The sequence below is a fragment of the Bombina bombina genome, chromosome 10 (assembly GCF_027579735.1).
Source record: "Bombina bombina isolate aBomBom1 chromosome 10, aBomBom1.pri, whole genome shotgun sequence".
Taxonomy (NCBI): domain Eukaryota; kingdom Metazoa; phylum Chordata; class Amphibia; order Anura; family Bombinatoridae; genus Bombina; species Bombina bombina.
Window position 1 is genome coordinate 132,239,411 of NC_069508.1, and position 15,755 is coordinate 132,255,165.

The 15,755-nt window shown below is 38.9% G+C and overlaps 1 protein-coding gene across 1 annotated transcript in view; it reads right to left on the reverse strand.

Moving 5' to 3' along the window:
* The window catches only part of AK5 (adenylate kinase 5), an 809,863-nt gene that overhangs the window by 188,281 nt on the left and 605,827 nt on the right, over positions 1–15,755 (reverse strand). The window contains exon 10 of the mRNA XM_053693336.1: positions 8,334–8,358. Coding sequence (XP_053549311.1) covers positions 8,334–8,358 — 25 coding nt within the window. The remainder of the gene's footprint in view (positions 1–8,333; positions 8,359–15,755) is intronic.

The window sequence follows — 15,755 nt, forward strand, 5'->3', positions numbered from 1 at the left end:
TTTAGTCTTTTTAGGTGTTTTTAGTTCGTGTACAAAGGTTTTATATTTCTTAATTTTTAAGCTTCTAGCCAGCATTTTTCCCGCTCTATTTCCTTCATAGTACATTTTTTGCTTGAAGCTGGCCGTTTTAGCCTTGTATTCTTTTAACAGTAATTCATATACAGCTGTCCTAGTCTCCTGTAAGTCTTTATAGATTTGTTGATCATTCGGGGTCATTTTGTGCTTGTATTCTAGGGTTGCTAATTTGGCAGTGAGAGTTTCGTACTGCAGTCTTGCTAACTTTCTATAATGTGCTCTCATTTTTATAAATTCTCCCCTCATAAAACACTTATGTGCTTCCCATACTGTTATAGGATCACTATCCGGGGTTGAGTTGAAACTGAAGTATTCCTGCAGTGAGGTCTGTAATTTTGTAAATCTTACGTCCTCCAGTAACAGAGAATCGTCTAATCTCCATATGTATGGAGTTGTCGGTGTATCTGGCCATTCTATTGTAATGGATACTGCAGAGTGGTCCGACCATACTGTATGTGAGATTGTTGCATCTCGAATGTATGATAAACCTGATTGATTTGTGAACAAGTAATCTAGTCTACTATATGTATGATTTGGGGAAGAGAAAAAAGTATATTCTACAGTGTTGGGGTGAATAAACCTCCATATATCATATAGATTTGAATTTTTCAGTAGTTTCCAGAAGTGTCTGAGCGTCCTTTTAGATGTGTGGGGATTTGGGTTTGAACTATCTACCTCGGGATGTAGTGGTATATTAAAATCCCCCCCTATGAATATCAAGCCTTTAGAGATGTCTATAATTTTTTTCAATGTTTTCTTATAGAAAGGGAGTTGTTGGGTATTCGGTGCATATATGTTTATTAGTGTAGTAGGCTTACCATAGAGCAGCCCGAAAACCCCCAAAAACCTTCCATCTAAGTCTGTGTGTGTCTGAATGTGTTGAAAAGGAATTGTCTTACTCAAAAGAATACTCACACCACATTTCTTAGAAGTGTATGAGCTATGGAAGTGTTGTGTGTAATGAGGTCCCATATATTTGGGTTCGTGTAACTTCTTAAAGTGCGTCTCCTGGAGAAAGAGAACATCACCCTTCTTTTTATGTAAATCTGACATTGCCATGGATCTCTTCGCAGGTGAATTTAACCCCTTAACATTCTGTGTGATAAATTTAAGTATCTTTCCCGTCTTATCCATTTATGTAAAACAAAACATGTAGCATCCGCATCATTTGTTTTCTGCAATGTATTATATACCACATTTCCTCTCTGACTATACGACTTAACCCCTGACTCGCTAAACATGTTAGGAAAATAACATATCCAAACAAACGTAAAAACACACATAGAAAAAACAACAAAAATAAGTCTTCCCTCTGTTTGGGGGAAGACCTAGGAACCGTTTCCATTCACGGGTCCACTTTAGCAGGGGAACCAGACCCCTGTTGTTCAGGTGTATAACATTCAAATTTAACCTTAAATTTGCCTCTGTTTTTAACTAATTAAACATTTATAAAACAGTGAATAAACATCTATCTCACAAGTAAATCTATGACGCAACATACATTAAACATATACATGGCCTTTCAGAGTCCCAGTGCATATAAAACATTAAAAAGTCATTAAATTGCCTATGTCTGTTACTTTACCACATCCTGTGAGAGCAGTCTCTTCACTTCACCATTTACTGGCTGTATCCGCCATTCATACATATTTGTGTTTCTGTATTGTGAGTACATAGACAGTCATTTTTTGGAGTGTCCTTTGGGGACTTGTTTCCATGGTTCCGATTGTGATCTTTTGTCCCCTCGTGTCGTGGATGGTTGTTGATTGTCCGATGTTGTAAGTTCCGGAGGGTCTAAGTTTAAAGCACTGCAAAAACCAGGTACATCTGCAGGTCTTCTGCAGGTTAGACGTTTGTGATCTTGTAGGACATAGAGCTGGAATGGGAACCCCCACCTGTATAATATTTTTTTATCGCGGAGCATCTTAGTCAAAGGCGACAGTTCTTTTCTCCTCTGTAAAGTCCTTGTTGCAAGGTCCGCATAAAATTGCAATACTGTCCCTCTGAACCTTACCGGCTGATTTTTCCTAGATAGCATAAGAATTTCCTCTTTTTCTAGAAAGTTTTTGAATTTCATGATGACATCCCTAGGTGGTGCCGTGTCTGGGGGTTTGGGCCTTAGTGCTCGGTGGGCTCTGACCCACTGGATGTCTACAGCTGGCGGCGCCCCTTTCAAATGAGTAAATAGTGCAGCAAAATATGTGTAAAAGTCCTTGGGGAGCACAGACTCAGGGATACCCCGGATACGGATATTTTTCCTTCGGCCTCTATTTTCGAGGTCCTCTAATTTGTCGTTCAATTCCTCTATAGTTGACATTTGTGCATTCAATTGATCTTGCATATCTGTAATCTCCTCAGTAACTGAGCCTGATTGGTCTTCTAAGGCCTCTACCCTGAAGCCTAATGCATGTATATCTTGTTTTATCTCAGCCATTTCTTCCCTCATGCAGGCCCTCACTATGTCAGCGATATCTTGCTTTGAAGGTAAAGAGGACAATAATGCTAATGGCACCTGAGTAGTAAGTTCCGTCTCTTGTGAAGTGTCTTCTCCCACTGATTGTGCTGGGGATTCTTGCCCCCTTGAATCATGTAGTATCGGTGATCTCTGCTTGTCTGTGGGTGTGAAGAAGGAGCTAACAGGGGTCTCCCTTGCCTGCATTTTTGCTAACTTTGGTTTTTGTATGTTTTTCCTTGATGCCATAGTTTTATATGCAATATAAAATAAAGAGAAGAAAATACCTTCTGCCCTCTTCCTCTTTCTTACTTTTAAGAGATTAGCCTGGCGTATTCTTCAGTGTGTCTCCCTGAGGAGTCATGTACGTTTACACGTGCTGCTGCTTGCTGCTTGCTGTTGCGTATTCAATTTTTCGTTAGTGCGCTTGCCATTTTGTATTCATTCTAAGTGATCTTTCTAGAAATTTATAACATATGCCTTCGTATATGGGATACTAACTTTTGATGAGTCGGTATATCCTTATATTCTGCCGAAAGTTAGGTCCCTTGTGTATATCTCTGTCGTGCTCCTTGTTTGGGACAGCCGTCTCCTCCGTCGCCATTACAGTGCAGCCGGTGCTCCCGTTTTTCTCTGTGGCGTCTTAAAGATATATATATGTGAAGCTTCCACCTCACTCTTCTCCTCTGCGGTCACCCTTTATGTTCATAACACTGTTTTTGGTTGTATCTGCCTCCAATGTGGCCTCAATAGGGTGCTGGTACTCCGGAGCTGTGGGATTACACAGCCATCTTAGCTGCGGCCAAGCTCCGCCCCCCCTTTGGAAGTAGTTTTTAGTTTGTTTTTAGTTATAGCTATTTTAGGGGGATATCTGTGTGTGCAGGTGACTATTACTGTGCATAATTATTAGGCAACTTAACAAAAAACAAATATATACCCATTTCAATTATTTATTTTTACCAGTGAAACCAATATAACATCTCAACATTCACAAATATACATTTCTGACATTCAAAAACAAAACAAAAACAAATCAGTGACCAATATAGCCACCTTTCTTTGCAAGGACACTCAAAAGCCTGCCATCCATGGATTCTGTCAGTGTTTTGATCTGTTCACCATCAACATTGCGTGCAGCAGCAACCACAGCCTCCCAGACACTGTTCAGAGAGGTGTACTGCACATCACCTAATATGCTTAATTGGTAGTAGGCTTTCGAGCCTATATAGCTTGGAGTAAGACAACATGCATAAAGAGGATGATGTGATCAAAATACTCATTTGCCTAATAATTCTGCACTCCCTGTAGACTCCTGAAAAGCATCCGTCTTAGAAAATGACGACTCAGAAAAAAGTCTCTCTCTGTAATTTAAAGTTCTCTCAATATATGAGGAACAAAAAGGGATTGGTGGTTCCACATTGGCATCAAAACATAATGAACAAGTGACATTTTGCAGGGCCTCTTGATCCATTCTGATTCACAATGATCAAAGTATGAAGTACAAATTTGAAATTCTATAATAAAAAATTAAAGCAGAAAAACGTTACTGTCTCTTTAAATTTAAAACGTTACTTTTTTACTTTTACAGCAAGGTTTTTATACTAACGATACAAAAATCTTATCCCCAGATGACCTCTACACCTCAGCTTAGCTCTGCCTACCTGTAATGCTGCACCGGAGGAAACCCCTGAATTAGATAGTAATCCGGAGCCGTCTTTATCTATTTACTTGCAGAGTCCGTAGTAGATCTTTAACAAGCTACTGCATAGGAACTGATCCGTGGACTGGATACACCTTACAAGAGAAAAGGCATGCAACTGCCGCCTCAGCCAAGTCCCGCCCGTCGTGGGCATCTTAAACAGTAATCTCCCGGTCAGTAAAAATGTCCGCCGGGAGCAGAGAACACCACACAGGGAAAGAGCCTTAAAACACCTCCCGGTCGGTAAACAGTCTCTTAGAGGCAAACCGCCGGGAGAAGTGAATCACACACAATTAGCCTGAACTCCTCAGCCCCGTAGTAGCCCCAGTGTCTGCCTTGAATAAAATGCCTTAAGGTATTTGTCCCCACACATTTAAAGAGGAAGCTTGCAATAAATGAGTTTAAAATAAAGTGCACAAACTTTTTCTCCTCTTTCTGAAAAAATAAAGTAGCACTTACCTCAAAGATCTGCCAGGCAGCAAAGGCAGCTCACTAGGTTTGAGAGGTCCTCTCCCTCCCATAGACCTGTGGAAAGAGAAAAAGACTGACTGATCTTACTCAGGCTTTCATATTTAGGGCAGCATAAACTACATGGGAGGCGCAGTGAGAACTATGTCCCACAAGTTCCCATTGCTCTAAAGTCACCACTGCTCTACTGAAGAGACTGATATGGACTACGGCTACACCCTAGAACAAAGCAGCACAATCTTGCACCACTTAAAAAAATAATAAAATCTTGCTTGAAGAATCTTTTACTAACACCTAACTTTACCACTTCCTTGCTCTAACGTAGGCAAAGAGAATGACTGGGGTGGGAGGGAAGGGAGGTAATATTTAACAGCATTGCTGTGGTGCTCTTTGCCGCCTCCTGCTGGGCAGGAGTGATATTCCTAGTAGTAATCAGATGATCCGTGGACTCATCGTTTCTATAAAAAGAAATAAAAACAGTAAAAAGCAGCTAGAAATACGTGAATGCTTTGTGTGCAAGAAACCAGGCAACATAAAGGAAGATTGCAGAATTTGGAAAGCTAGAATGCAAAAACAAGATAAATTGCAAAAGGCCAAGGGGTATACTTACTAATGTGCGAACGGACATGATACAATGTAGCGTATCATGTCCGCTGCACATCAATAAATGCCGACGGCATACGCTGTCTGCATTTATCATTGCACCAGCAGAAGGAATAGGAGACAGTTTTCTTTACTGTCCTATCTCCCAGAGTGTCACCAGAAAGATAGCCATGAAAAATGTTCTGTATGTGCCTACTCTTGAAAGTAATTGTTTGTTAGTAAAGAAGCTAACAAAACAAGTGATCTTTCCAAGATGACAGTTGTGTCATCACAAAAGAAAATAACTTACTTGCAAAGGCTAAAATCACAGATGAACTGTGTCGGCTGAACTGCAGTGAAGTGGTTAATACAGCCAAAGAAGAAAAACATTCAAACTGCATTCGCACTTGGCACAGACGACTTGGGCACAGAAGTCCTGACCCAATAATAAAGAAAGTTTAGAATTAATGTGCAAGTGGTATAAAAATGAATCCATGTAATCAAATGATGAAATGTACCAGCTGCATCAAAGGAAAAATGACGAGAAAACCTTTTTTCAAAGCAGAACAACAGCAGAGCTAAAAAATTAAAGTGATTGCTAAATTTGGCATTTTAGTCCACAGTATTTCAAATTATTCTTAAAAACAGGGACACTTTCATTCATTAAAAATCAAGTATGAGATGTGGGCGGAGGAACGGAACAATGTTTATGATCAATAAATGGTAATTATTTTACAAAGGAAGCGTCTTTAAATATTTTAATGAATTAAAGTGCCCTTGTTTTTATGAATAATTTTATATGCTGTGGATTAAATTGCCAAAATATACAATCACTTTAAGCTCATTAGCCAAATGTCTAATTTATATGGCTCACCTAGCACTTCAATCAGATTCATGGAATAAGATGCAAGGCTGCCAACCCATAAGAAGCAAAATGGGATTAGAGCTGCTGATGAAGAGATAAGATCTCTTTACATGGACACTTTCCTCAAGACAAGCATGCAATCAAATGTAAATGGGTTTCCAAAGCCAAATGTGACTCTAAAGGCAAAGTCTGTAGGTACAAGGCACAGTTTTTGACAAAAGGGTACTCATAAAAATTTGGTGAGGATTATGATGCTACTTTTGCTCCAGTAGTTGCAAAACAAAGAACTTTCAGAATAGTGGCAGCTTTATGGAAAGTGATTGTGAAAGGGCATCTTGTGTGCAAATTGAGTGTGAAACTTAAAAATAAACAAAGTTCTGATAGATGAAGGATTCACATGAATTACAGCTGATCTATGTCTATATTAAAAATGTGACTGGCCTTCAATCAAGAGAGTCATGACGTATCTCAAACGAATGAAAAACGAGTCTGAAACTGTCTGCAACTGGTGACTTAAGCCTCATAGGCTAGGTGGACTCTGACTGGGCAGGTGACCTTAACACTCACAAATCAACAAGTGGTTACTTGTTCAAATTAGGAAACAGTCCTATATCTTGGTCCAGCAAGAAACAGATATCAGTGAATTTGTCTTCTACAGAGGCACATTACATATATACATAAAGAGTCTATGAGGCCTACTTATCAAGCCGTCAACTTACTTGCATTCGACTGCACCAATACGCTCACCTGACATCACCTAACATTGCGGCTGCGGACCTAAATACGCTCTCCATATTTATATCAAAAGCTTTCAAAAAGCCGCGCACCAAGTACGGAGCGATAAGCAGTGGACTGTTGTTAACTAAACAGTCATCGATCTCGCTGCTATTCGGCTTTTTCCCAGCTTTATTTATACCCTGTCACTAAACACCGCCACTATACTAAAATGTTTAACCCCTATCCCACCGCTCCCAGACCCCGCCGCAACTAAATAAAGGTATTAACCCCTATCCCGCCACTCCCGGACCCCACCGCAACTCTAATAAACGTATTAACCCCTATTCCGCCGCTCCCCGACACCGCCGCAACAAACTAAATGTATTAACCCCTATCCCTCCGCTCCCGGAGCCCACCACAACTAAATAAAGTTATTAACCCCTGGCCTCCCACATCACTACCACTTACTAAACCTATTAACGCCTAAACCGCCAGCCCCCCACATCACCATAAACTAAATTAAACTATTAACCCCTCAACCTAACAACCCCTTAACTTTACATTAAATATTAACTCATCCCTATCTTATAATAAATTAAAACTTACCTTTAGAATTAAAATAAACTATATTAAACTAATAATTAATCTACCCTAACTATTATACTAAAATTACATTAAAAAACTATATTAAACTAATAATTAATCTACCCTAACTATTATACTAAAATTTCATTAAACTACAAATTAAATTAACTATATTATATAGTTAAAAACCTAAACCTACTCAAATAATTAAAATCTACAATAAAGAATTACTAAGTTACAAAAAACTAACAACTAAGTTACACAAAATAACAAACACTAAGTTACACAAAATAAAAAAAATTATCAAATATTTAAACTAATTACACCAAATCTAAGAGCCCTATGAAAATAAAAAAGCCCCCCCAAAATAAAAAAAAAACCCTAGCCTACAATAAACTAGTAGAAAAAAATCCCAAGGTAGTTCAAGTAAGAACACAAAAGTGCTTGAATGAATAAAAATGAATTTTATTAGGACGAATTAAAAATAGTACAAAAATAGGCAGACTCCAGTAAACAGTTGGGAGTGTCAAAAGTAGGTCTGACCGGTTTCAGCCACACTGGCTGTAGTCATAGACTACAATAAACTACCAATGGTCCTTATAAGGGCCTTTTGCGGGGCATTGCCCCAAAGAAATCAGATCTTTTACCTGTAAATAAAAATACATACACCCCCCAACAGTAAAACCCACCACCCACACAACCAACCCCCCAAATAAAAACCTAATCTAAAAACCCTAAGATCCCCATTGCCTTGAAAAGGGCATTTGGATCGGCATTGTCCTTAAAAGGGCATTTAGCTCTTTTTCAGTGCCCAAACCATAATCTAAAATTAAAACCCACCCAATAAACCCTTAAAAAAACCTAACACTAACCCCCGAAGATCCACTTACAGTTTCTGAAGATCCGACATCCATCCTCAACGAAGTGGCAGAAGTCCTCATTGAAGCCGGCAGAAGTCTTCATCCAAGCGGGCCAACGTCTTCATCCAACCGGGCAGAAGTCTTCATCCAGACGGCATCTTCTATCTTCATGCATCCGGCGCTCCATCTTCAAGACATCCGGCGAGGAGCATCCTCTTCTTTGGACGTCTTCTTTACAATGAGGTTTGCCTTTAAATGACGTCATCCAAGATGGCGTCCCTTAGATTGGAATAGCCAATAGAATGCGAGCTCAATCCTATTGGCTGATTGGATCAGCCAATAGGATGAAAGCTCAATTCTATTGGCTGATTGCAACAGCCAATAGGATTTTTTCAACCTTAATTCTGATTGGCGGATATAATTCTATCAGCTAATTGTAATCTAAGGGAAGCCATCTTGGATGACATAATTTAAAGGCAAACCTCAATGTAAAGAAGACGTCGAAAGAAGAGGATGCTCCACGCCGGATGTCTTGAAGATGGAGCCGCTCCGCGCCGGATGGGTGAAAATAGAAGATGCTGTCTGGATGAAGACTTCTGCCTGGTTGGATGAAGACGTTGGCCCACTTGGATGAAGACTTCTGCTGGCTTCGATGAGGACTTCTGCCGCTTCATTGAGGATGGATGTCGGGTCTTCAGAAACTGCAAGTGGATCTTCGGGGCTTAGTGTTAGGTTTTTTTAAGGGTTTATTGGGTGGGTTTTTATTTTAGATTAGGGTTTGGGCACTAAAAAAGAGTTAAATGCCCTTTTAAGGTTAATGCCCATCCAAATGCCATTTTCAGGTTTTAATTTGGGGGGTTGATTGTGTGCGTGGTGGGTTTTACTGTTGGGGGGGTATTTGTATTTTTTTTTACAGGTAATTTCTTTGGGGCAATGCCCCACAAAAGGCCCTTTTAAGGGCCATTGGTAGTTTATTGTAAGCTAGGGTTTTTTATTTTGGGGGGGCTTTTTTATTTTCATAGGGCTCTTAGGTTAGGTGTAATTAGTTTAAATATTTGATTTTTTTTGTGTAACTTAGTGTTTATTTTTTTTGTAACTTAGTGTTTGTTATTTTGTGCAACTTAGTTGTTAGTTTTTTGTAACTTTGTAATTTTTAATTGTAGATTTAAATTATTTGAGTAGGGTTAGGTTTTTAACTATATAATATATTTAATCTAATTTGTAATTTAATGTAATTTTAGTATAACAGGGTAGATTAATTATTAGTTTAATATAGTTTAATGTAATTTTAGTCTAATAGTTAGGGTAGATTAATTAATAGTTTAATATAGTTTAATGTAATTTTAGTCTAATAGTTAGGGTAGATTAATTAATAGTTTAATATAGTTTAATGTAATTTTAGTATAATAGTTAGGGTAGATTAATTATTAGTTTAATATAGTTTAATTTAAATCTAAAAGTAAGTTTTAATTTATTATAAGATAGGGATGTTGTAATTTTAATGTAAAGTTAGCGGGTTGTTAGATTTAGGGGTTAATAGGTTAATTTAGTTTATGGTGATGTGGGGGGCTGGAGGTTTAGGGGTTAATAGGTTTAGTAAGTGCTAGTGATGTGGGAGGCCAGGGGTTTAGGGGTTAATACAGTTATTTAGTTGCGGTGGGCTCCGGGAGCGGCGGGATAGGGGTTCATAACATTATTTAGGTGGCGACGGGCTCCAGGAGCGGCAGGATAGGGGTTAATGACATTATATAATTGGTGGCGGGGTCCGGGAGCGGCGGAATAGGGGTTAATAACTTTATTTAGGTGGCATCGGTGTGGTGGCGGCAGATTAGGGGTTAATAAGTATAATGTAGGTGGCGGCGATGTTGGGGCGGCAGATTAGGGGTTAATAAGTATAACGTAGGTGGCGGCGATGTCGGGCGGCAGATTAGGGGTGTTTAGACTCGGGGTACATGTTAGGGTGTTAGGTGTAAACATAACTTTTATTCTAGCATAGAAATCAATGGGATATCTGGCAGCATCGAACATAGCTTTCGCTGCTTTCAGACTCCCATTGATTCCTATGGCATCCGCGGCCTCTAGGGCGGTGGATTGAAAAGCAGGTACGCTGGGCCGGAATAGTGGCGAGCGTACCTGTTAGAAATTTGTTAACTAGCAAAAGTTGTCAGATAGTGCCGAATTTGCATTCGGAACATCTGTAATGACATAAGCATCGATCTGTGTCAGACTGAAACCGGCAGATCGTATGTTACGTCACAGATTTCAACTTTTGCCGGTCTGTAGGCTTTGATAAATAAGGGAAATTCCAGCGTAATTGCGGCTGCCGACTTGATAAATAGGCCTCAACGTCCGAGCCTACAGTCCTATATGAGGACAATCAAGAAAGTATTAAACTTGCAACCAATCAGAAGATCAATGCAAGCACTAAGCATATTGATGTCAGACATCATTACATTCATGATTTGATTGAACACAATGTGATTATGCTTACATACTGTGAGACTGATAACATGATTTCAGATGCTATGACAAAACAGCTCACAAGAAACAGATTTGTAGAACTAAGATCCAAAATGGGATTAACATAATGAGTAGTTATTGAGTGGGTGTGTTAGAATACAGTGTTCTAGTATTTATTACAACAACCACTATGAGTATATTGACTATGTGTTATATACTGGTCTGTCAGTAGGTGGCAATGTTTGCTATTATTTCTGTTCCCTGTATTTTGTTGTATCCTGTCTTTATAAAAACTGCCATGTTCCAGAAAGAATGATTAAGAATGTGCACTCTTTATCTCTGTAGTGTTTAAAAGTAATTTCCAATACCACTCCTCTCGCAAAGGCTGGAAACATTCCATGGAAAGAAGAACCCTGCCATTCCTAAATCCAGCACTGTAATTGGTTGATATGTGCAGGAGCTCATTTATACCTGTCCCTGATTGGCCACAGGAAAAGTGGAAACACAGATAATAGAGATGTGCATTCAGCAGTTTCATTCACTACCAAATGTGAACTAGTTGGTATTTTACTCTTTTCGGAGACAAATATTCTCCTGTGCAAGTGAAACACTCTAAGGTCTGGATTTGCACAGTATATTCCTCTCAGAAAAGACCCAAATACTGTAAGTAGCCTTCTACTTCCACATTCAGCAGTGACTGAAACTGCCAAATGCACATCTCTAATAGATAATAGATTTCCAAGGGGTGTGTCTTCAGGCTGCAAAACAATGCACATTTGTCTAACAAAATTACAAATTTGAATGCTTTAAAATTTTTTTTATTTTTTATGCAGATATTTTGCAGAGCAGTGAATAAATTGCTGATGTACAAATAAAAAGTATTTCATATCCCTTTAATTGGAGATTCCACTCTAATACAAGAGGCACATTAAAGGCTTTTTTCTCAAGTTGTATCATTTTAAAGAAGCACTAAATACAGAAGAATTGAATAATTGACAAAGACACAATAAAAATACTTTCCAATACCCCTTACTTTGAATTTAAAATGAGCAGTAGAATGCTTTTTTGGCAAACATTTTCCCTCCCACTGTATCACATGACAGCTATCAGCCAATCATAAAATGCATCTACCTATATACTATGCACTTTTGCACATGCTCAGTAGGAGCTGGAGCCTCAAAAAGTTTGCATATAAATTGCTTGCCAGCCTACATCCAAAAGGGTTAACATAAACTGACTGCAAAAACTACAGCATCACACACGTTAAGTATATATCTTTCTATTAATGATACATTGATGGACATGAAATCCAAATTTATTATTTAATGATTTAGATAGAGAATATGATTTTAAACAACTTTCCAATTTACTTCTATTATCTAATGGGCTTCCTTCTCTTGGTATCCTTTGTTGAAGCAGCAGCAATGAACTACTGGGAGCCAGCTGAATGCACTGGGTGAGCCAATAAGATGAGGTTTATGTGTGCAGCCAATAATCAGCAGCTGCTGAGTCTACCTAGGTATCTTTTTCAACAAAGGATATCAGGAGAACAATACAAATTAGATAAAATTACATAATAGAAGTAAAATGGAAAGTTGTTTAAAATCACATGCTCTATTTAAATTCTGAAAGAAAATTTTTGAGTTTCATGTCCATTTAATCCACACAATTCTACACACAAGTTCCTCATATCGGACTATTACCAGTGGCTGCTCTCTAATTAGGCGGCTGCGGGGGCCAGCCGACTAGTTAATTAGAGCAGAGGGTAAGAAGTGAGTCAGATTGGACTGGTGTCCAGGCATGACAGACTGGCCCTTGTGGCGGTGTCCACTGCGCGCCGCCCGTTTCTCGCCATCAGTCTCTGAGGGAGAAGTAGTAACTGATACATAGTTACTATTACATAGAGGGGTACTTATCAAGCCGTCTACTTTACCTGCCTTCGCCGGCCCAATACGCCCGCCTAAGCTCGCCTCACATCGCCACCGCGGACCTGAATACGTTCGCCTAAGTTATCAAAAAAGCTGTCAAAAAGCCGCGCACCAAGTACGGGGCGATGAGCAGCGGATTGTGATAGTTATTGAGACAAGCTGTCACTAAGCACCCACACTAACTACACTGTTCTACCCCCTATACCGGCGCCCCCAGAGCCCCCCGCAACTAAATAAAGTTACTAAACCCTAAACCGCCGCTCCTAGACCCCGCCGCAACTCTTATAAATGTATTAACCCCTAAACCACCGCTCCTAGACCCCGCCGCAACTTTTATAAATGTATTAACCCCTAAACTGCCGCTCCCGGAGCCCACCGCCACCTACATTATACCTAGTAACCCCTATCCTGCCCCCCCTATACCGCCGCCACCTATAATAAATGTATTAACCCCTATCCTGCCCCCCTACACCGCCGCCACTGTAATAAAATTATTAACCCCTAAACCTAAGTCTAACCCTAACCCTAACACCCCCCTAACTTAAATATGAATTAAATACATCTAAATAATATTTATCTTATTAACTAAGTTAATCCTATTTAAAACTAAATACTTACCTTTAAAATAAACCCTAATATAGCTACAATATAAATAATAATTATATTGTAGCTATCTTAGGATTTATTTTATTTTACAGGCAACTTTCAATTTATTTTAACTAGGTACAATAGCTATTAAATAGTTATTAACTATTTAATAGCTACCTAGTTAAAATAAAGAGAAATTTACCTGTAAAATAAATCCTACACTGTTACCCTAACACTGCGCTAACTGACCACTGCTGTGGAGCCTAATGCCACCTATTTTATAACTGGCTGTGCTCTACACACTAGACCGGGTACAAAATTAACATACAAAGTAAAATTCACAATGTACGTTGTCTAAGTGAGCTGACCGCTAAGCACTCTTTATAAACGATAAAACAACACAGTCACAATGAGCGATGTTAATAACCAATTAAGTAACAAATGTAACACAGTGTTCAAGAATAATAACACAAACTAACTAATAAATGTGACATAGAAATAAACTAACTAATAAAAGTAGCCTTGAACATGCTACCTATCTCACCTCGATGTCCCCAGGAGTATGGTAAAATTTGATGTGTATTCAAGTGTTTGAATAAGAGTCCTCCTGTCTCTGTTGCTGAGAGCGGTGCTGCTTTTCTGATCGTTAGACGCTGAAGAGCGCCCAAACAACTGGTAGCTGTGAACACAAAAAAGAAACAGAGCGCAACCGCAACTCAAGGTAAAAGTTTTATTACTTTGTCAAGCGCTAAAAACAAATTGCACTTACAAGAAGTTAGCAATATTCAAGCCTTTAGGTTTAACAGTCCGCTAGATCGCAATTTCTCTGTTAGCCCTCCACGCTGGAATCGGATATGGCGTCTCCGGGAAGTCCACAGGCTTAGGTGTCAATAACCAAATGGTCACAGGTAAACAAGTACTTGTAAGAGCAAATAGATATAAATGTCTTTCAACAGTATCCCTTTTTATGGTCTACGCGTTTCGTCCTCTTTTATCGGGACTTTCTCAAGACTCAGGGTATAATCATATTCTTGAACACTGTGTTACATTTGTTACTTAATTGGTTATTAACATCGCTCATTTGGTTATTGACACCTAAGCCTGTGGACTTCCCGGAGACGCCATATCCGATTCCAGCGTGGAGGGCTAACAGAGAAATTGCGATCTAGCGGACTGTTAAACCTAAAGGCTTGAATATTGCTAACTTCTTGTAAGTGCAATTTGTTTTTAGCGCTTGACAAAGTAATAAGACTTTTACCTTGAGTTGCGGTTGCGCTCTGTTTCTAAAATAAATCCTAACCTAAGTTACAATTACACCTAACACTACACTATACTTTAATAAATGAATCCTATTTAAAACTAAATACTTACCTGTAAAATAAACCCTAAGATAGCTACAATGTAATTTATAATTACATTGTAGCTATTTTAGGATTTATATTTATTTTACAGGTAACTTTGTATTTATTTTAGCTAGTTAGAATAGTTATTAAATAGTTATTAACTATTTAATAACTACCTAGCTAAAAGAAATACAAAATTACCTGTAAAATAAATCCTAACCTAAGTTACAATTAAACCTAACACTACACTATCATTAAATTAATTAAATTAATTACCTACAAATAACTACAATTAAATACAATTAAATAAACTAACTAAAGTACAAAAAATAAAAAAAGCTAAGTTACAAAAAATAAAAAAAATAAGTTACAAACATTTAACAAATATTACAACAATTTTAAGCTACTTACACCTAATCTAAGACCCCTAATAAAATAACAAAGCCCCCCAAAATAAAAAAATGCCCTACCCTATTCTAAATTAAAAAGTTACCAGCTCTTTTACCTTACCAGCCCTTAAAAGGGCCTTTTGCTGGGCATGCCCCAAAGAAAACAGCTCTTTTGCCTGTAAAAGAAAAATAAACCCCCCCCCAACATTAAATCCCACCACCCACATACCCCTAATCTAACCCAAACCCCCCTTAAATAAACCTAACACTACCCCCCTGAAGATCATCCTACCTTGAGTCGTGTTCAGCCAGCCGACCACCGTTGGAACCGAAGAGGAGATCCAGAGCGGCAGAAGTCATCATCCAAGGGGCACTGAAGAAATCTTCCATCCGATGAAGTCATCATCCAGGCGGCGCTGAAGAAATCTTCCATCCGATGAAGTCATCATCCAGGCGGCGTCTTCAATCTTCATCCATCCGGAGCGGAGCGGAGCCATCTTCAGAGGAGCCTACGCGGATCCATCCTCTTCTTCCCGACGACTAACGACGAATGACGGTACCTTTAAGTGACGTCATCCAAGATGGCGTCACTCGAATTCTGATTGGATTCTATCAGCCAATCGGAATTAAGGTAGAAAAATCTGATTGGCTGACTGAATCAGCCAATCAGATTCAAGTTCAATCCGATTGGCTGATTGGTTCAGCCAATCAGATTCAAGTTCAATCCGATTGGCTGAACCAATC